The sequence below is a fragment of the Leptodactylus fuscus genome, chromosome 9, assembly GCF_031893055.1.
Source record: "Leptodactylus fuscus isolate aLepFus1 chromosome 9, aLepFus1.hap2, whole genome shotgun sequence".
NCBI lineage: Eukaryota > Metazoa > Chordata > Amphibia > Anura > Leptodactylidae > Leptodactylus > Leptodactylus fuscus.
This window is the reverse complement of record NC_134273.1, coordinates 41,786,095-41,811,833: the sequence shown is the minus strand read 5'-3', so window position 1 is coordinate 41,811,833 and position 25,739 is coordinate 41,786,095. Positions and strand designations below refer to the sequence as shown.

Below are 25,739 nucleotides of genomic sequence, written 5' to 3'. Positions count from 1 at the left end.
CTAATTAACATATGAATAAAACGGACTTATTCAGAAACTACTGAGGCAATTTACATACTAAAGGTAGGTGTGGAATAGACTTTCTAAAGGCTATGCAAATGTGTGATTAGTTAAAAATGACTTTTCCCAATGATAGAGTCCCTTTAACTGTATTAGAAAGTACAGGTGAGTCAGGGCTATGTACTCGGAACCAAAAATAATAGACGCAAAAAATGTAAATTAGAAAGATAGACACCCACCCACCCACCCAGAGGAAACTATCAGCAGACAAACACACCATTTACATGAAAAATGCTTTATTCAAACAATATAAAATACACTTATAAAGGGACTTTAAAATGCTTCAGAAAAATAAATAGCATTCACTATATTTATATACACACATATATTAGATATATGAAAATGTTCAATACATGTGACTCGTAATACAGAATAAGTACTGTGCACTTGTATCTGACCCACACACAGATACTACACCTGAAATATGCCACACACCTCAGCTGGTAATAGGATCGATAAAGGAGCTGGGTCACCACTGAGCAAGCCATGGACGGGTGGGCACACGGTCAGAAACTAGCAATGTATGGAAATGGGCAACCCTCCTCTGGCCAAAGAAGTCACATCTGCTAGTCAAAATAAGAAATGGTGTCTGAAGTCTGGAGTACCGCTCCACAGTACGCCAGCTGCAATATGCGGGGCAGCTTCAGCTATGTCCACCATCAAGGCACACCTATTTTTTGGGGTGAGGGATGATATTTAAGAAACCTACTGCATCAATGGCTCTTGGATATGCTATCTTAAGCGTACATCTAGTGCAGAATGCAGGGAATAGCCCTGTTCTGCTCCAGATACAGAGGATTCGCTTTTAATAAATAGACATGCCTTGACAGGGAAAATGGGAAAAGGGGTTATCTAAAGGAAGCGGAGAAGCCCTTTAACTGCAGGTCTGTACTAATAGAACCTAGAGCCCTTCATCTGGACATCAAGAGAACGCACCAAGCTTTAGGCACATCATATAGTGTCTGTTATTTGGGTGTCAAAAGTCGACTTAAATGGATAGTCCAGAATCCGAAAAAAATCCAAAGGTCTGCTTTTCCTAAAAACAGTACCGCTCTTATCCATAGGCCGTATCTTGCATTGTTGTCTTGCGGCTCATCTCCTTTCAAGCAAGCTGCAACATTGCCAATTGACGAGAGTGGTCCCATTTCTGAAGCAAAGCAGACCCCATTCTCTAAACCCCACTGAACTTTTTGCAATGCAACCTTTTATTAGACAGACCTGCCTTTGGCAAGCAGCAGAACCACTCATGTGAATAAGCCTTAAGAGCTCCTGTATATTGCTCAATAGGTTACCAATCCCAGTGAGCAGGTATAGAGTATCTGACTATTATTAATACCTAGATCATGATGGAAAGGAGGAATCAAAGTGTCTGGACTTGTGCCTGTCACTTATATTGGAATTCGTGAATCCCACAAATTATACGCTCAAGTAGTAATGCTATCATTATCAATAACCATTAACAGAAATCAATCATCCTATGAGACATAGCAAACATTGAAAATAAGCATTTCCCACCTTTTACCCTAAATTCTTTAAAATAAAAATATATAAATATGCAGAAAAATAAACGTCTCAAACATAAATAAGAAAGCAAATGAGGGCAACCGGGAGAATCAGAGAGAAATGGCCTGGAAAACTGAGGTCTGTGACTCAATGTGAATTCTCTGTCCCATATTTTGTCAAAACTGAATTTTTTTTAAGCAGCTAATAAAGTATTTTTTAGAGTTTCTCCGAAAGAGTGGAGCAGACCCATCTCGCCATAAGTAGCATTACACGTGGGAGTGGGTACTTGTCGTATGCCCAAAACTGGCCACTTTGAAACTTACAGTAATATCATAGCATGATGTCCAAAGGACATGAAGTACCTTGCACCAGTATCAGCACGAGTCACTTACCCTGGACACTGCACATAGCCTCACACAGCAGTGGTAAGAAGGGTTTGGGGTCCTGGTGGAGATTGCTCAGTCATCTGGTCCAATAGGATTTTAGCTCTGCCTTGTTACTGTCCGCACACCTTCTATAACTGTCAGCTATTCCTCCAGACCTCCCCATATACATGGCAACTCAGCTATCGTCCGAGTGTGCATGTGTTCCCTATGGTAAAGAGGTTGCAAGTCACCGCCAATAGCTCTGGCAGCGGCTGTAACTCCCTTCAGAACAAAGGACTGGACATGTTAAAATTTAGCATGTCTTATTCTTTATTTCCCAAATATCTGCTGAACAAATTCCAACTAAATGTCCAATACACATTATACAGTAAGTTAGCTGTGCCCAAGTTGGTGGGTTTGGCCAACCTTTGTGTATGGCCGCCTTAACAATCCTACCTACTTCTTCCTTCTTCTTCCTTCTCACTTCTGATAATGGTCACTATTGCTGAGGCCATTGTGAATACCACATATTGTGTATTACATTCTGATTTCTGTTCCTATCCATTATAGAAAGAACTAACAAGGTTAAGAGAAGCGAGATAATCTCCCTCCACCTGCTACATCACCCGTAATCTGATATATGGACTATATAAGGTTATAGGTGACATCCCTTGGCTACGATACTTACAAACAGGGGGGCAATATGTCATATTAAGAATTACTATTAAGATGGAAATCCCATCACAACCTACCAGGTAAGTTTTCATTTTTAAAGAAAAAAAAAAAATCCACAACTATTATCATAAAGGATTTAAGGGAATTAAACCCTTACAAGACAGAGATTTTGCGTCTTGAATCTGGCAATAGCAGAACTCTTTTGTAGGTACCAGAGCATAAAGCCAATGGTTTGGATTTGTATATATCCTGTAGACTGTTCTATTTGCCACTTTAACCCCATCTACAGATACAACTATCAACACCAGGGGTCACAAACTTTTCCTCATCTCGGATGAATCCCCGAACAGTTTCCACTTCCATAGATCCTCTATGGCGGGGTGGGCAGAGCATACTACAATTCTAGCATGCCACCAGGTTCCGTCTTAAGACGGACTGAAGATGCCTAACAAACCAGACAATGAAGTTATGACCAGTTTGCCGTCTCTATGGTCCAAGTTCTATTGCTGTGTTGGGGGATGTCTGATCGGATAGTCCCACCCTATTACCATCCCCAGGGCACTGAATAAGCCTCTAACACATGATCAATCTCTTTTCCTTGAATTAACCTTCTTAGTACTTTAATATTTGATCTTCCTCTTTGACTTGTGTAACTCTCCTTCCACATTCTCACTTACCACATCCTGTTTTTCTTTCCCGTTTCACCTTCACTTTACCTTTTTCTCCATTTCACTAAAGTTCCTTACGTTCATTTGGACCAAAATCCTAAAAGGATCAAAAATTCTGAAGCAAACTCCACGAGGACCAGCAAGGCCTATGGCTAAAGGTTTAACCTCTTGTGTAAGTGGAACTTTCTGATTTAGCAAAGAAAACAGAGCAGGTAGGTAGGTTCTTAAAGTAAACCTGTCATATACATAATCTGTAGCATTTTTATTAGAATAAATATTGTAAAAATAAATTAAATATTAACTTAATGTTATATAATATATAACTTTGGGGTTTATAGATCTTCTCAGAGACGGAATGTTAAATGTTCCTTACCATATAATAATCATGGTAAGATTCTGCATTCGCTAAACAACCAGTACAAAATATAAATCAGAATTATAGTCAACATATTATTGGGTCAGGTTTACTTTAAGACAAAACCCACCGCTTTCTGCAATGAAAAGATGTCCAGGCGTACGGGAACAACAGGTTCCTACTGATGAACTTCTAAGTCTTTGGGAGACTGCTATCTGGTGCGTGGCTTGTAGGTCTTGTCAAGGTGAGATGGGATTTGGGTTCTCGAGCAATGTTTTATTGCCTGTGTTAAGAGTAAGAATTCCCAGAGGACTTCACAATGGTGATTACACTGGTGGCGGCCACTTTAGCTGGAGTGACGGCGCCTCTGGACACTGAGTGAGCAAAGTTTTGCAGAGCCTCATACTTGGCCCTCAGTGCGTCCAGTTCCAGTTTTATGGTGGAATTCTCCTGTGCCAACTTCTCGACTTCCTGCTGTAGGTCATTCTTCTGCTTCTCCAGTTCCTCCTTCTGCGACACACGCTTGACACGGCAGCTGGCAGCATAGCCCCTATTCTTTAGGGTCCTTCTTCGCTGTTTTAGCCGGACTACCTCCTCCTTGGATAGACCACGTAAGTGGTGGTTGAGCTCCCGCACAGACATAGACATTAATTCATCATCCGAGAGCACTGGTGTATTCTCTCCCATTTCTCTTTTCACCTGAAAGGAAAGAACAGAATAAGGTTTTTTTACATTTTATTTTAAAATTTTATATCCTATAATGCAATGAAAATTATATTATTCTGATGTCAATAACAACCATAATAAAATATATGAAAAATGTAGCCGGGCGAATGTTTGACTGGCGCTCTAGATAACCTACTCCTAGCTGCAGTTTTATGATAGGCGAATGGATCTCTCCTTGTGGCGATCGGTAGATCTCACTAATCCACATACAGTAGAGAGTTGATAAGAGCTTCTTGCCTGAAAACACGATCAAAGGCTATGCTCACATCTGCACCATAGGAGGTCCCATCACAGTGTCCACCAAAAATTAGCAAAAGAAAAAGTCCCAGACAGAGGACTTATCTCCATCGGTTTCAGTTTAAAGAGGACGGACACCTGACGGACGCCATTATAGTTGATGGGGCTTGTCCTCTGTCACCGCTGTTTCAGGGGTCTGCCTCTCTGTTTGTGTCCCTCCACAGACCCAAACAGCAGAGAGGTGATGCTAATACAAATATAGTACAACACGTTTTACATTGGCTGCAGAATGGCTGGGATTCTGGCTAATCCCATCCATACAATGCAAAAAAAATAAAAAATCTCCATCAGAACAGCTCCGATTTCAAAAACGCTTTGGAATCGCAGCACATCGCTTATACCTGCGCGAATATGCTGGCGGTTTCCATATAGGTATGAGAAAACGGAAAGTCTGCAGAGGAAAACTCTGCGGACTCTGTGAAAAAAAGCGCGTTTTTGCTGAGGTCTTTTCCACAGTGTTTTTTTTTTTTGGCAGCAATTAGCTGCGTGGGGCCTTAGCCTTAAAGGAATTTTTCTGGAGTTACATATTTTTAGGATAGGTTATTAATAACTCATCTGAGCTCGTAGCAGCCGCAGCACTTGGGCAAGGCCACTACTGTTTTACACACCAGTGTGTCAAGTTGGCGTCACGTGGCCTGTAACTCTTGGAAAGCACCTTCCTTTTATCTTCAGATGTGTTGCATTGTAATCACTATCTTTTGTTAGGTAAAATCCCCAGAACTGAACACAATGGGGCAGATTTGCTTATCAAATTACACAACAACTCTGGCTAAAATTAGGCGGATTTGGGACTTAACCAGAAAGGTATGTAACTCAGTGTCTTGTGGCCTGCAAGTTACAAAAAAAAAAAAAAAAAATTTGTCTAATGTACAGTATGCCAACCAAGACATGGCATAAGATTAGGCACAGGTGTCTACAGATGCACAGAACTATACCTTTCAGCATAAAGGCACTGTGATAAATTTGGAACATCTGAAGTCTTAGTTTTCCAAATGTTATCTCACTAAAGTTCTATGGAGCAGATGAAATTTGCCCTTCACCTATTGATTATACGTCTGGGTTATTTATCTATCTCCGTTGAGAGATTGTGGTACATGTGAACTGCGCTCTGCACTTTGGACGCACGCACCATGAAGTGAGATTTACTGACCTCAGCTTCAATGCCCACAATCTGCATGTACCAGAGTCCTTGAACGGACTAATCTAAGAAGGTACTTAGAAACTTGGCATCTTCAAGTTTGGTTACCTAAGGATACTGTTGGCAGACGGCAGTATGATATAGAGGTTTAAGAACCTAAACCTTGGTTGCTTAATGGCATGCTAGTGGTTTAGAGGTCCCAAAGAGCCAGACAGGTTCCCTTTAACACTTACAACCTTCTAATGGTAAATCGCTGCTCTGCTCTCCAGACAAAAATCTGTTCCCATGATGTCACAATGCTGACATTACGTTACCATTCGGGGGTCACTAAACTCAATGGGGTGTGACCCTACAGTGTGGCGCTGTCCAACCAAAGCTGACAGATTCAGGGTAAGTAGGGACACATTTCTATGACAAAGGGAACAGTAAACGCCCAGTAGTTAATTTATTCAGGAGGAATAACACAGGAATGGCACAACCCAGATTTCTAAGAAAAGATGTTGCAAAATTGTTACGATAAGGCATTTACTAAAACAGACATGTCAGGTGAACTGACAGCTCCTCCCAATGATCTCACCTGTCACATATAGTACCAGATCAAGCGCCACTCTTGGGCATTGCTTAAGGAAAGTGTATTTTGGAAAAATGCCAATGCAATTTTTGAAGTCAAAGCTAGAAGTACATTAAAAAGGAAGGACTTTTACTTCTCCTTAACCCATTCCCGACAACTACTGTAATAGTATGGCGGATGTCGGGTATTTAGAGAGACCCACACTGATCGCAGGCATTGAGTTCCCCCATGCAATAAACATTACCCAAAATAGTTTAATTCCATTAACCCCTACAGGCACCAGGACGTACATGTACGTCCTGGTGCATGTGACTAACTGTGGTATCCGCTCTTTAGAGTTGACTAACTAGCTGCTGGGTCTGTGCTGTTTTACGCAGCTGGGACCCAGCTGCATCACCACTCAGATGCCATGTTCAAATGCAACCACAGTATCTGCATGGTTACTTGAATTTTCTCTTCTCTTTCATGTTTGGTAATGGGATGCCCAGTGCCCCCCACCTCTTCCCCACCCCACGATCATGGGAGTCGTGCAGTTACCATGGTAGCTTGGAGCCTTCTGAAGGTTCCCAGGCCTAACGTAGTAAAGTGACTGCTGAAGTCTGCCTGCAGCAGGCTTCAATAGTTACAGCAGTATTGCAGTCTAAGGCACAAACTATCTTAAAATCGTATGTTCAAGCCACCTAGGAAGGCTAAAAAAAATAAATAAAAAAAAAAAAAAAATTGTTTAGCATTCACACAAATAAATTAAAAGTAAACAAACACCTTTGGCATCCCTAAGTCCGAAAATTGCAAAACTATTAAAATATAAAATTATTTGTCCCATATCAGAAACAGAAAAAAAAAATTAAAACTAAAATGGCTGAATTGGCGTCCCCCCCCCCCCCTCCCCCCGATTTGCCTCCCCCCAAAAAATAAAAATTCCCCAACAGGATATTAATAAAAACTACATATTTTCCTGCAAAAATATAACATAGTATATAAACACTGAAATATACAAAAAGAGGTTGCAGGTGTCAGAATATGGTGATTCAACGAATTTATTTAGTTTTTTTCTTTAAAAAAATTAATTTTTTTTTTGAAGTTATTAAAACATGGGGGGGGGGGGGGGGACACATGACATAAATTTGGTATCACTGTGATCGTACCGACCCGGAGAATGCAGCTAACACAGCATTTTTGCTGCAGCACATACCCCACCCCCACCCCCCAATTCCACCTCACTCTGAATTTTTTTCCCTCCGTTCGCACTGCATTTTACAGAATAATATACGGTACCTTGTCACGCAAAAATCAAGCCCTCATATGATTAGGTAAGTGGGAAAGTTAGAGAGCTATGGCTTTTGGAATACAGGAAGTAAAAAACAAATACCAACAATGAAAAATATCTGTGTCACATAAGGGTTAATGCTGGAATTGGCTGATGAGAAATACAGATTATATTGATATATATTAAAGCAATTACTTAGCCATCATACTCTGTGGCATTATTTCTGGGGGAAAAAAAAAAGATTTTTTTCTAATGTAACCTTTCTTAATAGGATGTACGGCCGTAGTGTACTTTTAATGTGGCTGCCGTGGCTAGTACAAGTGTTCTAACCCCATGGGCAGAGACTTACAGAAGACTTGCTGAAACATGTAAACCTTCAGTTTTTTATGCTTCCGTTGCTGACAAGAGACAAAACGCAACACTTGGGCCACTCCATGATAAGAGTCAGGAATGCTATCTGCGACTCCACACCCACGAGTCATTACCATACCGTATAATTATGATCATTCACATGCCCTGCCCATGCAAAAAGAAACCAGATAAAGAGCAAGATAAGGCACGGAGCTGGCACATGCTTCCATAGTGACAAGGGTATTATTTTGGTTTCTGTGATGCTTGTTCAGTGTGAAAATTTAACAATAGATGGGGTTTGCCAAAATCGTCTCACTTCCTGATATTCTACTCAGGGTGTCGGCAGCTCTCAGCATAAAGGATTTTACAGGGACACATCATATATATATATATATATATATATATATATATATATATATATATACACTCACCGGCCACTTTATTAGGTACACCTGTCCAACTGCTCGTTAACACTTAATTTCTAATCAGCCAATCACATGGCGGCAACTCAGTGCATTTAGGCATGTAGACATGGTCAAGACAATCTCCTGCAGTTCAAACCGAGCATCAGTATGGGGAAGAAAGGTGATTTGAGTGCCTTTGAACGTGGCATGGTTGTTGGTGCCAGAAGGGCTGGTCTGAGTATTTCAGAAACTGCTGATCTACTGGAATTTTCACGCACAACCATCTCTAGGGTTTACAGAGAATGGTCCGAAAAAGAAAAAACATCCAGTGAGCGGCAGTTCTGTGGGCGGAAATGCGTTGTTGATGCCAGAGGTCAGAGGAGAATGGCCAGACTGGTTCGAGCTGATAGAAAGGCAACAGTGACTCAAATAGCCACCCGTTACAACCAAGGTAGCCAGAAGAGCATCTCTGAACGCACAGTACGTCGAACTTTGAGGCAGATGGGCTACAGCAGCAGAAGACCACACCGGGTGCCACTCCTTTCAGCTAAGAACAGGAAACTGAGGCTACAATTTGCACAAGCTCATCGAAATTGGACAATTGAAGATTGTAAAAACGTTGCCTGGTCTGATGAGTCTCGATTTCTGCTGTGACATTCGGATGGTAGGGTCAGAATTTGGCGTCAACAACATGAAAGCATGGATCCATCCTGCCTTGTATCAACGGTTCAGGCTGGTGGTGGTGGTGTCATGGTGTGGGGAATATTTTCTTGGCACTCTTTGGGCCCCTTGGTACCAATTGAGCATCGTTGCAACGCCAAAGCCTACCTGAGTATTGTTGCTGACCATGTCCATCCCTTTATGACCACAATGTACCCAACATCTGATGGCTACTTTCAGCAGGATAATGCAATGCCATGTCATAAAGCTGGAATCATCTCAGACTGGTTTCTTGAACATGACAATGAGTTCACTGTACTCCAATGGCCTCCACAGTCACCAGATCTCAATCCAATAGAGCATCTTTGGGATGTGGTGGAACGGGAGATTCGCATCATGGATGTGCAGCCGACAAATCTGCGACAACTGTGTGATGCCATCATGTCAATATGGACCAAAATCTCTGAGGAAAGCTTCCAGCACCTTGTTGAATCTATGCCACGAAGAATTGAGGCAGTTCTGAAGGCAAAAGGGGGTCCAACCCGTTACTAGCATGGTGTACCTAATTATATATATATATATATATATATATATATATATATATATGGGTGTGACCAGCAGCTGCCACAGGGCCCGGGACATTAGGGGGCCCGACAGGAGCTGTGGAGGCTGTGATCAGGGGAAGGGATCAGTAAGACCATTGGCCCACCAAAAACCACTATTATTATACTCGGGGGAAGGAACCCCCGAGTATAATAATCAGAAGGCTAGGAGAGGTGAGGGAACACAACCCCCCCCCCCAAATAAACACTGTTACTTATCTCTCCTGGGCTCCGGAAGACTACGGGCCTACTTGGTGACTTGCATTCTTATGCGTCAAGACATAGGTCGGCTCAAGTGCCGTCTGGTCCATCATTGAAGATGGCCAACATCAACAAGGAGTGTGCCCGAGCCCAGGAGAGGTAAGTAACAGTGTTTTTATGTTTGTATCCTCCCTTGGATCTCCGATTATTATACTCTGGGGTCTGAAAAAGTTAAATATCAAATGTTCGACTTGGGGCCCAGCCATTCCTAGTTACGCCACGGTGTATGTAAATATATATGTATACACACACACACACACACGCACGCTATATATCCTGCAGAGGCTGAAGGTATTCTTACAGTATACCATGGCAGTATTATTCTGCTACACAGATTTCATCATTATATAGTCAGTATTTGTTCACATTTCAACAGCCTTTTACAGATTATATACAGATATCATCTACATTAAGTTGAGTAACCTTGTAAATATATATTGCTTTACGTTTACTGTACTACTGTAACATCTTGTACCGTAGCCTGGAGCTGCATTCACAATTCTGCTGGTTGACCAGAGAAATAGTTAGCAAGCTTGTTGACAGATTTTTGACAATCTTAGCTGAACTACTATAATGTTTTGGGACTTCTTTTCACGTAAAGAAAACCACCAGCCATTGGGCCACTAATGCTGTATTCACATATACATCACGTGTCTGGGCAGTTTTATGCATGAGCAGGACATCATGGATGATATGTTTGTGTACATGGTGCACCAGTCTGACGTCCAAGGTCAATGATTTTCTGTCTGGTGCAGGGAGACTTTCAAAACTGATGCACTGAATACTGACAACTAAGCCACAGAAAACCAAGGGATCAGGTCCAGCATTAGTTTCCCATTGGCATTTCTGTAACTTGTGCACTGGACATATGTCACCACAGTCTAAGGAATGCCGGGAGATTTCGTTCTGATGTCTAAAGAATTGAGAAGACATCCTCTTCCCTGTAAGGAACTGTTCAGGTGTCGAAAAATTAAGAGGACCTGAGAAAGACTTCTGCCTCGATCATTCTTCATTCTCCTGCCCTTTAGTTTCCCACAGCCAAAAGCTATAAAAAGATTGAGAGGCAGAATCAACCACTGATATTGAAATGGAAGTCAACTCCAAATCAGCACCAGATTCCAGTGTGTGAACATACCCTAATAGTCTGTAAAGTAGAATCCGGTACATTACAAGATACGTAATCCAATTTATTGCATTGCTACACCTCATGGGGCAAATTTATTAAGACAGGTGCCAGAAAACTAGCATGAGTTATAATAAATGTCCCCGTCCCGGCCCACTCACATTGGCAGCCTTGTGCCACAATATCATCCCTCTATGCCAGAAAACTGATGCAGAGGGAATGATAAATTCCCCCCATTGTATTTTATGTAGTCATATAGATTAGATCAATATGTAAAATGGTGCCCAAATGTGAACATAAGGCATTTACAACAAAACGGGTGGCTGGAAGCATTGCACTGCAGAGAAAACCTATAAAGGGTTGGCTCCATTGTGAGGATCATGGGGTTATGGAATTCAGAACCCTACTGACCAGGAAGTGATCACATATCCTAAATATATGCAATCACTTCTACAGTGGAAAGTCCCTCAAAGATAGAATTCTCCATTCACTTCTTAGATATTGAGATCTTTTCTAGATAAACTGCTGAACAGACTGAGGACAAGGCGCGGGGACTTCTGCTGGATTTGCATTTTAGGGTTTTTAAAGCATGCCTATTATGGAAGAAAACAAGAAAAACACAGATACTCTCTCCTTAGGCAGTGGTAAAGCCTCGGACAGCCAGAATGTTGTGTAACCTGCATATTTTGGGTCATTTCCCCGCTCACATTTTTACTTCATTCTTGCTATGTGAGTACTCTAAGGCTATCGTCACAAAAAGTTGTTGTTTTTTAACTTAGTTTACCATATTCACCAGAAAACCCCTTTGTCATACAGTAAATGGATCCACATACCCATATTCTTCTGACGGAGCACAGAAAGAGCCCCTGTACAGGTGGGATCCGCCACCTATACAGAGCACTAGAGTCCTCCATGCAGAACTTTTTACCCTCCCTGTTTTTTGTCGGACATTGCGATGCAGTTTCTGATGGAGACTCCAGTGCAGATGTGAACGTAGCCCGAGAAAGTATTAGTAAGCCTGACCCATTATATGATCCCCAGTCCGTAGCAATGTATGGAGCAGATCTGCACATGCACAACCTACTACCCCATTCATACGGGAACAAGAGATCCCTATTCTTATGACGGGTGGGTGTCCCAGTGATCTTGTGGATATGGAATATTCTAAGACTGAACAGTAAAAGTCATATTTGTATCCCCCCCCCATCTTTCCAGAGAAGAATGAAAGGTCGTACCTTCAATGCCTTGGATGACAGTCCATCAGACGACATTGTCACCTGGGGGTCACGAGCTGTCTGGAAAATTCAAATAAAAATGATAGGTAAGTAAAACCCTTATTATATAGAAGGCAAAATAAAGGATTTCTACCCAAAACATTGACCATATATTATTAGTAAATTATGGGTAAGAGCGGTAGCTAATGGTCAGTAAATGTTTCATTAAATTACAGCCTGGTATTTTCCCAATTTTTTAAGATGAAGTATTGCCATACTGGTTGGTAATGTCACATTTTGGGTGAAAATCCTCTTTTAATATCCTATAGTCACCACAATATATAAAGAATACATTGACAACCGAAAGTACAAAAGCCATAAGATGCTGAGCCCTACTAGACGCCAATAATGCTGAGCACTGGGATACCGCACTACACATGCCCAGTGTACCTAGGCCAAGCAAAAACTGCTGTGTAGCAGAAATGGAAAATCCGTCATGACGCCAATCCCATGTAAACATTTCAGGGCAAATATTTCTGTTACTGGCTACTTTGGATAGATCGGTCATGTTATACAAAGGAGTGGAGCACCTGCGGGTCAGGTTTCCACAGAACGTCAAGAGCTTTGTTTGCCCGCACTTCACCTTGCTTGGAAGGAGAGTCAAATACTGAATAAGACAATAAGCTTAATAAACCTTTATCCAGTGCCAACCATGGCAAACAATGAGAATGAAGAATTGCAATGCAATGCAATGAAGAAAAAAAAAAAAAAAAATTGCAGTTTTGATGTGGATTTTGGTGCAATTTCTTAATTTTACAGGTGAAAGCTGTTAAATACCTCATAGAGTGTAAGCTCTTGTGAGCAGGGCCCTAATCCTATTGTGTGAATACATTTATTACTCTGCAATGTCTCTTTGTGTCTGTACGTGAGCCCTACGATTTGTAAATTGCTGCAGAATATGTTGGCACTATATGTATTAATTATTAATAATAAGTAAGATTCTCATTTAACATTAAAGGGGTTATCCATGTTCTTCTGATGGTTAGGATACTGATCCTTAGGATAGGTCATCAATATTAGATCTGTGAGGCTCCAACACCTGGGACTCCTGCAGATCAGCTGCTCCAGGACAACTTTAGACATACCAGTCACCTGTCCTCAACTTAATGAATATCATGCAGTCAATTTGATTTAGAGGGAGTCTGTCAGTAGGAAATTGGTATGAAACTAATGACAGTACCTCGTATAGCGTCTTCTAAACTTTCCAAAGATGGCTTGCTTATTCTGCATTGCAGCTCCATTTTCATTAAAATCAAGATTTTATTTTTAATGCACATTAGATGAAAAGGGATTTAGGGGCGTTTCCTCTGCCAGGGCTTTGCTTTCCAATTGCCCCCCCCCCTTTCTTTGAGTGACATCTCGTCAAGTGTCTGTACTTATTTCTGGGGTTTCTATTAATTTTTGATAATCTGGGATTTGTACGGATTTTTTGATGATTTTAGGACTCTGCATCCCTGGTCCTATATAAGGTATATATTTATTTGAAGGAATAAAAAGTTGCTTTAACTTCTCTGCATAATTCAATGCTTTTTATTTGCCCTGGGGAGGGGACTGAAACCTGACATGATTTGCAGCTGGGAAATGCACTTTTTTAATTTTCCACTTGTCATAGGTTAACAGTTTCATTGCCGGATTTGTTTACATTGTTGCGGCGATCACATGCCCACAGTCACATTGTATGGACGCAGTAGAAATGTCGCAGCATCTGAAAAATCTTGTGTTTGCCCCTGAGGGCATTTACAGAGGAGTCATTGTGGATACAGACTATATTGAAAAATGAACTTGCTGGGAACTGGAAGTGCAATATATGATAAACTAGAACACAATGGTTGCCATATGAAGTACTGGAGGAACTCCTCTCTGCCATGCTACATTATCTGGACTCGGTAATACATAAGGAGAGCTTCCAACTACTGGAGAGGATATATGGAAATTTACTTCCCCAAAATGTCACCTGCACCACTCGAGCTTCCCCATTGCATGTTCTCAAATAAAGGAGGCCTACACAAAATAACAAACAAGCAATAGAACATACAGTTGGGTAATAATATATATCTGTATATGTAAAGATACATAACATACTGGATGAGGTTTTGCTAAGGATAAGGCTCCATGCACATGACGGTGTGCTGTGTCAGTGACTGTGTTTTTCACGACTAGCACACAGACCCATTCTTTTTTATGGCCAAATCACATGTCCATGTATCATGACGGGTCTGTGTGTCCACATCAAAACGCACAAAACACTGTTTTTAATGTTTGCTCATCTCCACTGGGCCTCCCCTTATTATACTGTGGGACGTGAAGAAACCCCAGAGTATAATAGCAGGTTTGTTTGGACGTGTTTGGTCTGAACGAAACTGCAGGTAAATATTGTAATAACTGAACCGAACAATGGACATAAATAAAATCACAGTTATTTCGTTAAGTATTACCAGGGTGAGAGGTTGCGCTGTTCTGAGAAGTATTTTCTGCTGCCCTTCAGTATTTGGTGCTGCCAGAGAGGGCATTATGTGTAAAGTGTAGTGGCATTATTTTGGCACTCTGTCGTTCTTTGTTTGTAAGACCCATTTTGAAAGGATATTCACCTCCAAGCGCCAACCCCAAAAACGTACCAGAAAAATTGTTGCTTCTAATTGTGTCCCCAGATTTCAATGAGTAGCAAAAGTTAGATATACTGGAATAGTTTTATCCAAAGGCAAAAAAAAAACAACAACAAAAACAAAACAAACAAACCTCAGCAACATTTACTAAAGCAACACATGTGCATCCTAGGAAAGAGAAACCACATTGCCAGCACATATAATGAGATCTATCTTTAATCTCATGCAAGATGGACAGGTTATGCTTTCACTTTATATGTATTTATATGTAGCAGAAACGTAAACATTACAATCTTGGCCAAAACAATGAATAAACCTGATGTCTATTCCTCTCCCCCAGCAGGAAGTCCCAGCAGAACCTGCAGCACCAATCAGCAGCTTCATTATGTCCATTTAGTCAGGGACAATTTTAGTCAAACTATGATCATGACCAAAATTAAAAGCGGGTGCCCAAATGCTGATATACCAACAACATCATCATATTTCCCTTTAATACCTCCCCTTTCTTCCTCCAAAACAGTAAAACCACCCCTCTTATGCCAACACACAATGTAAAGAGGACCTTTCACCTCCTGGGGCACATGCTGTGTAATACACCGCTAGAAAGCCAACAGTGCGCTGAATTCAGCACACTATCAGCTTTCCCGTTCTGTGCGCCTGGTGAAGAGTTATTGGTGATGTTACTGTAGCTCTTCAGTGTCAGAAGGGCATTTCTGACAATCTGTCAGGAACACCCCTCCTCACAGTAATGTCTATTGCGCTGTACTGTGAAAGGGAGTGTTACTTACCGCCCAGCCATGATGCTGAGGGGTGAGGGATGCCTCCCTAGCACTTGTCAGCGCCATGGCTGGGCAGTAAGGAACACTCTCTCTCACAGTACAGTGCAATGGACGCTACTATGAGGAGGGACGCTCCTGACAGACTGAAGAGACAATGAAGAGCTACGGTAACGGCACAGATAGCTCTTCAGCGGGAGCACAGAACGGGTAAAGCCAATTCAGCGCACAGTTGGCTTTCTAGTGGTGCATTACACCGCATGTGCCCCAGGAGGTGAAAGGTCCTCTTTAAATAACCATCTTTGTACTGCCTAAAAGGTTTTCGCACCCCTTCACCAGCTCCTTATAAATAGTAGTCCATGCTTCTAAACAGTGTCCTATATCAGTAATAGTTCAGCTATTATTAGTAACAGCCCCCTCATAAATAATATTTCACATTATAAAATAATAGTCCACATTATCAATATTAATCCTCTTATAAATAATAGTTCCCCCTTATAAATAGCCTCTTTCACAATACCCTATTGATAAAGTTTCCCTCTTAGAACTAAAAGAGACCACATTATAATAGACGCCCATATAATGTCCCCCTTATTATAGGCCTAGTATAAATAATAATAGAAGACGTAAAGATCCTCTAATTCATCAAATTGAATTCGTATGAGAGTAAATATGTAACTAGCTATACATTAATTATATAATGCTGAGAATTGTAGAATATTATTAAAAAGAATCATTTTATTTTGAAGCCAGAGTTGGGAACTATTTTCGGACTCTGACTCCGCACAGCCCTCTTCGCTCTAGAGTGCTTGGTCAGCTTATGTGCCTACAGTATAAGGAACAGCCTTCAAGTCATATCATCTTCCACACAAAATAACAAACTGCCTCAGCAAACACTTGTCATGATAGGGGAAATTGTGGTTTGGATAGTCATGGAGAGGATCATGCAGTCTTAGAAAAACGAAACGGTTTATGGTACACAAAGTTGTTACTATTATTCTGCATCACTTTTTAGGTTGGTGTTACCATTGCTACAGGAATACATACTAATAAATAAATATATATATATATATATATATATATATATATATATATATATAATCACACTGCTGTTAATTGCTGATTGTTTTCCTGTATGTTGTAATCTACAGCCAGCTATCAATAATAAGGCCCCGTTCACACAAGAGGCAAGAGGGGGCGGATTTTGGCGCGGAATCCACGTCATAATCCGCCCCCTCACAATGGTGGTCTATGTATACTGCTAGTGGCAAAAGAAACGAGCTGCCCTTCTTCAGGCTGATTCAGCCGTGGTTGTCTGCCTCGCGACAGCACCCTCTGGACTAGGCCCATTCATTTGGGCCTAATCCGGTGCAGAAAGCCATGGCGGAATATGACACACGAAATCCCCATGTGAACGCAGCCTTAGGATATTTCAATGGATTTCTGTGCAGAGCTCCAAATTTCCACACTGTCATTTTACAACTTTCCTCATGTCATGTCATTTTTACCAAGCACTACCTATCCATCTGTTAGCAGGGGTTTCACAGCAGCCTTCTCCCTTGCCCTATACAAAACACATGCATGCTCAGCCAAAATCATGAAAAGAAGGTAGAACAGATGTTGGCTGTAGGATTGTTCAGGTGTGATACTTTTGTGCCCCTCTGATGTATTTTTGCCATGTTAGCCCTGCCACACTGTGTTGTCACAAAATGGCTGGAGCACTTCTCAGACTACCCCAAGCACACTATATGACTGGGTTCACAACTGCAAAGTATAAAAAATTTTCGCCAGCGCTTTCAGTTTAAAACAATACCCAAAGGACCCTTTTATAGTCCATAGGCTCTGTAAGTGTCTGCTGTTTTAGGCGGAGGCTGTCTCAGGTTCCGGACCAAAAAACGGATAGCCACGACTCCACTCCCTCCTAGGCCTATTTACTGGGCCTAATCTGGAGTGTCTTCAGGCCGAATCGCGAGGCGAATTGGCCTGAGGAATGAGCATGTCTGTTCTTTTTTCCGGGAGCCGAAACAAACGGCTCCCATTGATTTCAAAGGGAGACATCTTTTTGGTCAGGATTTTGAGGTGATATGGCCTCAAAATCCTGACCAAAAAAACCCACGTGAACTTACCCTTAGCAGTCCACTGTCCGTTGTTCTGGTCTTAACCTAGTGTAAGTCATTACTTCATTCTTCAGCTGGCCAATTCTGCTGAATTGAAGATCCTGGGTAGAGGGGTACAAATGGAGTGCAACATTCATGTCTGCAATCATATTTGAGATTTCGTTCCTTAGCCAAAGGGCAAGACTATAGAGTGAGTAGGCCAAAGCACTGACTCCTACTCCTTCATAAATGGCTGACAGCCATGGTCAGACAGGAGCAGTAAAAGCCTTATAGAGTAACCTTTTTGATGTTCGAACTAGAGCTATGGATAGATATTAGGGTTCATTTATGTATATTTTTATTGTGTTTAAGGTTATTAATTTTGCATTTGATTATAAGACGATCCATCAAAGAGTCAGAAAAGATGGTGGCCTGTTATAACCAGCGATGGGCTAGTGGTTTGCAAGGATCAAGACTACTGAATCAGGGACCAGCAAAATATAAGGGCTAGTTCATACGTGAACTGCCCGCATGGGTTTTGACACCAAGAGAGACGCGGCTCGTCAAAACCCGCCTGCCGCGACCATAGTGGTCGCGGCTTTCCCCTCCGCTTCCGCCTGAAGAAAGGGCATGTTGCTTCTTTTCTCCGCTAGCAGCAGCCTGCCGCTAGCGGAAAAAAGAAGCCTGGTGGTCTGCATAGAGCATCATTGTAAAGGGGAGGTTTTTGACGCAAAATCCGCTGTCAAAAACCTCCCCTATGCTCACGTGTGAAGATCCTTGTGATTTCAAGTATTCTGAACCTATTGCTTATGAAAAGTATAGTGGCTAGACAACCCCTATAAATAGAAATGCAATGCTCAGAACATCCCTCCAGTCCTATAAAGCTGCAGTTGTTGCTTCCTTGTAATATTTTGCTATATCATCATCCTCCACCTGTACAGTGGCCTTTACCTCCTGCCGCCTGTCACATGAGCTGGAGTCAGGATGGTCAGCCTTCTGTTATTAAACATTAACCTGCAAACAGTTAGGCATTCTTTCTAGAAAGGAAGTTACTAGACCAGAGGAAGAAATGGAAACTGTGGATTATGCGGAAGTATATTGAAAAGAAAAAGTTTTATTCTACAATACAATATGCAAAACAAGTAGCCATGTACATAGCGATATAAAAGAGCACTCCACCGCTCTTATATTTTATCAGGGATGTTTTACAGGCAACCATCTGTACCAAAATGGGAAATCAAAGTCTTCTCATATTCCATTTAGGGGGTGACAACCGATAAAGCTGACTTTACAACTCCTAAGAGGTTGTCACACAGCTTTGCTACAGTCCTGAATGACATATTCGGTATTCGGTTAGTCACATAGTAATACCATGGTATAAGGAGGTAATACGGCATCAGCAGACAGATTGGATAGTCTGGAGTTGGGGAAAGCGATGACTCCTGTGGAATTCTCTAGATCTGGGATTATTTAATCTCTCATACTTCTAAGTTTCTTGGTTATAAACAAGCAGAGGAGGTTTTTCAGTCTCAAGGTTGAAGCGGTAACACATATAGTTTATTAGAGGTGGAGATAGCGTTTGGTTACATTTCCTCCTTCACTTACACATAATAGTTTGGCTCCAGGTAAAGGAAATGATGGTTATTAATATAATGATAATTGTAAGTAAGCGATTTTATCAGCACAGTGACAATGGTGGAGCAAGTACTTGTAGATGGCCATACACAGGCCAATACCTAAGGCTAGGTTCAAATCTGTGCTTGGGGACGCCCACCCTCTCCGACCGGAAACCTAATCCGCATAAAAAAAGCAGTTAGCTTAAGTAACCTGGGAACCCCATAGACTATAATGGGTCTGCGTGGTTTCCGTTCAGTTTCCACTCGAAAAGGGCAAAACATGTGGAGAGAAAAGCGCTGCTCGCAACGCGTTTCTGTCCACATTTCTCACGTGGAGAGGGGAACGGAATCCCTGTACAGAGACCGGGCACAGACGTGAACCAAGCCTGACAATAACATCATGTACTGCAGGTGTAGCAAGTCATACACAGACCGATATGTGACAACCACATCATGTACTGCAGGTGTAGCGGGTCACACGGACCGATATGTGACAACCACATCATGTACTGCAGGTGTAGCGGGTCACACGGACCGATATGTGACAACCACATCATGTACTGCAGGTGTAGCGGGTCACACGGACCGATATGTGACAACCACATCATGTACTGCAGGTCACACACAGACCGATATGTGACAACCATATCATGTACTGCAGGTGTAGCAGGTCACACACAGACCAATATGTGACAACCACATCATGTACTTCAGGTGTAGCGGGTCACACACAGACCGATATGTGATAATCACATAGTCTATTACAATATGTGACAGCAGAGTCTTCTGATATCCAATCCTTCCTGTCCTATACTCACTCAGAAAGTGCATGGACCCTGAAGTCAGGCTGTACCATCATAGACAATTATACCCTATCCACAAGAAGATGCAAATATCCCAGAATACTGAGTGTCTGATCTCTAGGACTCTCAACCATCAGGAAAACAGGGAATCAGCATTCAAGAAGCCCCAATAAAGTAATGGGCTTTATACCAGTGCTTTATATACACAGAACACACAGGAGATCTTGCAGCAATCTTAATCAGTATGGAGATGCACAACAGGTAACACGATCTTTTACAAGCTGCATTTTAGGAAGCATATCCCATTTACAAAAAGAGAATTGATGCTGCCTAAGAGTATTGTCTGCATAAACAATCCAAAACCTGGCATGGGTGATCGTGGCATGTTTATACACGGCAATGATTGGTGACAAACACTTATTTGCCATGTAAGGCTTCGTTCACATCTGCATCAGAGTCTCTATTTGGAGTCTCCATTGTAGTGTCCATCAGAAATCCCAGACAATAAAGTCCTGCAACGTAACAGATAGGCAGGACAATGCAGGTGTGCCTGTGCTATGTGCAAACTCAAACTTCAAAATTCAAGAGGATTTAGGCTGGTCTTACACGACCGTAATGCTTTTACGGTCCGCATGTTGCTGATCAGCAACACTAGTTGCTGATCATCAACATACACTCCACAGATGCCCGTAAACTGCCGCACTCGCCAGTAGAGTTCTATGGGCGAGTCCGTGCAGTGCCATGAATTGCGGCCATTACGGATATGTTCTAAAAAGTGCGGACCTCGGTTGCGGCCCGGCACAACACGGATAAAATATCCGGTGGTGTAAGAGGCCGCACTGAGTATAATGTGTCCGCAATTGAAAACCCTCAATTGCGGACCATTTGCGGTCTTAAACTACGGTCGTGTAAGACCAGCCTAAAGCAGACAAGGCCGGAGGACCCGATGGTTTAAGCGCAAGAGTTCTTAAAATGTGCAGTGACCAGCTATGTGGCATTATTACATACATGTACAATATGAGTCTAAAGCTGGGAGTGGTACCTCAACTGTGGAAAACATCTTGTGTGGTACCAGTCCCAAAGAAACCCAACCCGATGGGCTACAATGACTACCGACCTGTAGCAAGGACATCCCACCTGATGAAGGTCCTAGAGAGACTGGTCCTGACACACCTATGCCCCCTAGTGAGCTCCGCTCTGGCCCCCCTCCAGTTTGCCTATCGGTCAGCATTGGGGTAGATGACGCCATCATCCACCTTCTTCACAGAGATCTCTCTCACCTGGAGAAACCCGGGAACACTGTGAGAATAATGTTGTTCTTTGATTTCTCCAGTGCATTCAACACCATTCAGCCAGGGCTACTGAGGGAGAAGCTGAACCTTGGTGGAGTGGACCATCACCTGTCCAACTGGATACTAGACTACCTGACAAACCGCCCTCAGTATGTGAGAGCCCAGGACGGTGTGTCTGACACTCTGATCTGTAGTACGGGGGCACCACAAGGTACAGTTCTTGCCCCATTTCTCTTCACACTGTACACTGCTGACTTTAGGCACAACTCATCCAGCTGTTACTTACAGAAGTACTCCGATGACTCTGCTATAGTCGGCCTTATCACTGATGGCGATGATAGGGAATACAGAGACTTAAACCGGGATTTTGTTGAATGGTGCCAGCGGAACCAGCTCAGGATTAATGCTGGGAAGACAAAGGAGGTGGTGGCGGACTTTAGTAAACAGAGAAGTGCTCCGACCCCGGTGGAGATCCAAGGGACATGCATTGATATAGTCAGGACCTATAAGTACCTGGGTGTGCTCCTCAATAATAAACTAGACTGGGCTGATGACCTGGAGGCGCTGCACAGAAAGGGTCACAGCAGACTACCTGCTCAGGAGGCTGAGGGCCTTCAGAGTCCAGGGGCCACTTCTTAGGGCCTTTTTCAACTCTGTGGTTGCTTCAGCCATCTTTTTTGGTGTGGCCTGCTGGGGGAGCAGTATATCAACCAGGGACAGAAATAGACTTGACAGGCTGATCAGAAGGGCCAGCTCTGTTCTGGGGAGCCCCTTGGACCCAGTACAGGTGGTGGGTGACAGAAGGATACTGTCCGTGGTGACCTGCATGCAGGAGAACAATTCCCACCCCATGTATGGGACTCTGATGGGACTTGGCAGCACTGTAAGTAACCGCCTGCTTCACCCCAAGAGTGAGAAGGAGCGCTATCGCAAGTCCAGGCTGTATAATCTACATCAGTCCAAGCAAAGATCACTCCGCACAGAAAACTGAATGATTATGGTTATGAAATATAAAAAAAACTATTCTGCCAGAATCTACCGGATTTTTATGGTTATGAAGTAGAGATGAGCGAGTACTGTTCGGATCAGCCGATGCAAACAGCACGCTCGCATAGAAATGAATGGACGTAGCCGGCACGCGGGGGGTTAAGCAGCCGGCCACCGTCAAAGCGGAAGTACCAGGTGCATCCATTCATTTCTATGGAGCGTGCTGTTCGGATCGGCTGATCCGAACAGTACTCGCTCATCTCTATTATGAAGTCTTCCTTCTTTCTTCTTCTGTTCCTTAGCTGCTATGGACTCCTAGTATATCTTTTCTTCTCAGCTTGTGTGTGTCCTGTAATATACTACTGTGTATTATCCTGTATCTGTATTACTATGCTGCTGTAAACATGCTGAAATTTTCACACTGTGGGACTATTATGATGTGACAACCACTATGATACATTCTTTGCTCCCCGAGTTGTCAGTCTTACCTAGGGGCAACAAGCTGCAGGTATAGACCTTTTTTGCACATCTCCGTAGATAAATAGGTTGTCTTTCATCTGCTTTTGCACTCGCATCTAAACTGTTTAAAAAAATTAAAAGTCTGTATGGATTGGGAAATATAGAGAGATGCAGAAAGGCCTACACACAATTCTATGAGCCCCCTATGATGGATCTGTACAAAATGGAATCATAATATAGCTATATACACACCTTATGTAAAATCTAATTTTTATTTGTAGATTATATGGAATCAAGGCAAATTCTAACTTTGCAGCGCGTGACTTTAGGGCCTAAACGGCAAGGACTCTGTGTGCCACTATACAATGCTCCACTGGGTTCCATCTTTTCATACTATCCCTCCTTCTGCAATGAAACGTACATAAGGGTATGAGAAGAAGTGTGCTAAATCTCAATCGGATTAGTAAAGCCCTCTACATCAATACAGAGGCATTCAGTGGTACAACAGGGCACCTTTATAAAGCTGCACAAGGCCTGAGCTCCAGTTGCTTCTGGCAATATATTGGAAATCTAGATTCATATACACAAGCAGCCTGCATACCGCTAGTCACTCTCTAGGAATCTATAGCCTGTATATAGTTTACGGACCATAGATATGTAGACGAATACAAGAGCATCTGTAGCTGCAGTCCCTACAACCTGATGCTGATGTCCAAATATCTGCAGAGGAGACCTTGCAAATCTTTTCTAGTTTCCAGGAAAAAAGTCTAACATCATTATAGCAGGAATCGTATAATATTTTTTCATTTGTAGTCAGCAATACTTTGGTATAAAAAAAAACCAACAAAACATAAGAGTCTGCAGATGTCGGACTGACAAAGGGGTCCATGGCAGAGAACTGGTTAAACACCGCTGCTATAGATGGCACTCCACATAACTGGCTTATAGGATATTCCAGCAGGTCTTGTACAGTATATATGAAGGCATCTCATGCCGGGGATCACTTCTGACCAGTAGAAGACGGGAAACTTTTCCTCAGTATCGGTCCCCCCATCATCGCTGTGCTCAGTATGTTCCCATTTTCGGAAACAAAATATGGAAGGGAATAAGAATGTGACACCCTTGGAGGGACAACCTCTTCTCCTTTTCTGCAGATCTGAGACTGCTCAGAAAGTCCTTCTACTAAACATACCCGCCTCCTGCATGTTACTTACAATAAGACACAGACAACACCCAAGGAAAAACAGGAATGTTACGTAAGGAATGTTACACACACTCCTCTCCGGAAGACAGCGCTAACAACATGACTTCATCTGGGAGCAATCAGCAAGGAAAACAGAGCCGCAGCCAGCAGATCCTCCCTCCTCTATGTTATACAATGATTACAATGGAAACCGTCACTGTCTCATTGTGCCACCTGGCCGTACCTACCTGTACTACCTACATACGCCACCTGATGCCCAGATACACCGCACAGGCCTAGGGAGCACGTACCAATACTGTCACCAGATCCCAGTGTTATCACCATTTACACCGCACATGGATGACCAGCCAGAGCTGTCACAGACATCTGTATTGGGACTATGACAACTCTGACTGCACCCCCATATATTGTATACCCAGCAGAAGGATATTACGTCTCGCTGTGATAAACAAGTAGCATTACACTACATTCTGTAACCACGCCTCTTTCTAACACCAAAAAAAAGACATATCGGAGCCATTAGTGGGTCTGAAATAAAGGCTAGAGCCCCCCTTAATACAAAGCAGGTTCAACATCTTATGGAGCGAGACACAGTAAAGGCGAAGACGGCCAAGACAACGGTGGAGGAAAGATGGGAAACAGCACAGAGGGAAGCGTCCTGGGAAAGGCCTTGCTCTATGGCCACACAACACAATGTTTACTAACAGCATTCCAGGACTATAGAGGGCTGATCCAGCAGAATAACAGCATGGCCATGGCTACTAGCCCCCCAGCCCCCAGGCTGAGCCTGCTGCCGGATCACTACTCCCACTATGACTAAACAAAAGCTGGGGAGCCACAGGTTGCAGAGCATGGCCGTTCCCGGATGTACACATCACAGACACCCAGCTCCCTGTAAACAGACACAGCGCCCCCCCGCACCGCCTTCAGTAGCACACAATTGAGCCCCCACCCGACGGAGTGGAAGGGCGGCACACGGGGGGCTCGGAGCCGCCTTACCTGCACTGCTGTGGGGCGAGGGGCCTGGAGGTCCCTGGAGCAGCCTTGTGCCTGACGGAGGGAGTGCTCAGATCTGCTGAGTTGTAATGTTACAGTTTCCTGGAATTACTCACTCACAGATTCCTTTCATTCATAAAAACACAGTCATGCGCTGACGTCATCCCCGAGGAGGGGCCTGCGGCTGTCACATGATGGGAGCAGTGATGTCATCCACATGCCTGGCTGAGTGTTAAAGGGGCGATGGAGCTGCAGGGCTGTAATGTCTACATTGCTGTGCAGGTGTCTGCAGGATATCCATGGCTCTCAGCAGGCTGCTCAGTTAGGAGGGCAGGGTCTTCTACAGTCTGACAGACCCCACCAAATGGACCCACTGGGGAAGATGTATTAAGATTGGAGCTTTGTACACCAGTCATAACAAATATGAGGGGCTCCCGGCCCTCTCTCTGCGGCTCTGCCCACATTCATAGATTGGCGCAGAACGGGGGATGTGGCGCACATTTCATGTAAAATAGGGTCACATTTGTGCCACAATTTTACCCATCTATGCTAGAAAACTGGGATATTAAATCCCCCCCCAATACACGGAGTACATCTATTGTTGTGG

At 43.0% G+C, this 25,739-nt stretch overlaps 1 protein-coding gene across 3 annotated transcripts; it reads right to left on the bottom strand.

Annotated features, from left to right (window-relative positions):
• Positions 1–332: 332 nt before the first annotated feature.
• MAFF (MAF bZIP transcription factor F) lies at positions 333–25,263 on the bottom strand. 3 transcript variants are annotated; one of them, XM_075286902.1, is made up of 3 exons: positions 25,136–25,263; positions 12,262–12,321; positions 333–4,325 (listed from the first exon to the last, which is right to left on the bottom strand). In XM_075286902.1, the coding sequence occupies exons 2-3, from the start codon at positions 12,295–12,297 to the stop codon at positions 3,915–3,917; spliced, it is 447 nt and encodes a 148-aa protein (XP_075143003.1). In that variant the 5' UTR covers positions 12,298–12,321; positions 25,136–25,263; the 3' UTR covers positions 333–3,914. The 3 variants fall into 3 exon arrangements, with proteins under 3 accessions (XP_075143003.1, XP_075143005.1, XP_075143006.1); XM_075286904.1 differs by having other exon boundaries at positions 12,262–12,303; positions 25,114–25,254; XM_075286905.1 differs by lacking the exon at positions 12,262–12,321 and having other exon boundaries at positions 25,136–25,253.
• Between the last annotated feature and the right edge of the window lie 476 nt (positions 25,264–25,739).

Bases quoted from the DNA above. Each gene is read 5' to 3' on its own strand.
- MAFF (XM_075286902.1), bottom strand. From the start codon at position 12,297: ATGTCGTCTGATGGACTGTCATCCAAGGCATTGAAG. The intron at 4,326-12,261 runs GTACGACCTTTC...CTTTCCTTTCAG, and splicing joins TGTCATCCAAGGCATTGAAG to GTGAAAAGAGAAATGGGAGA.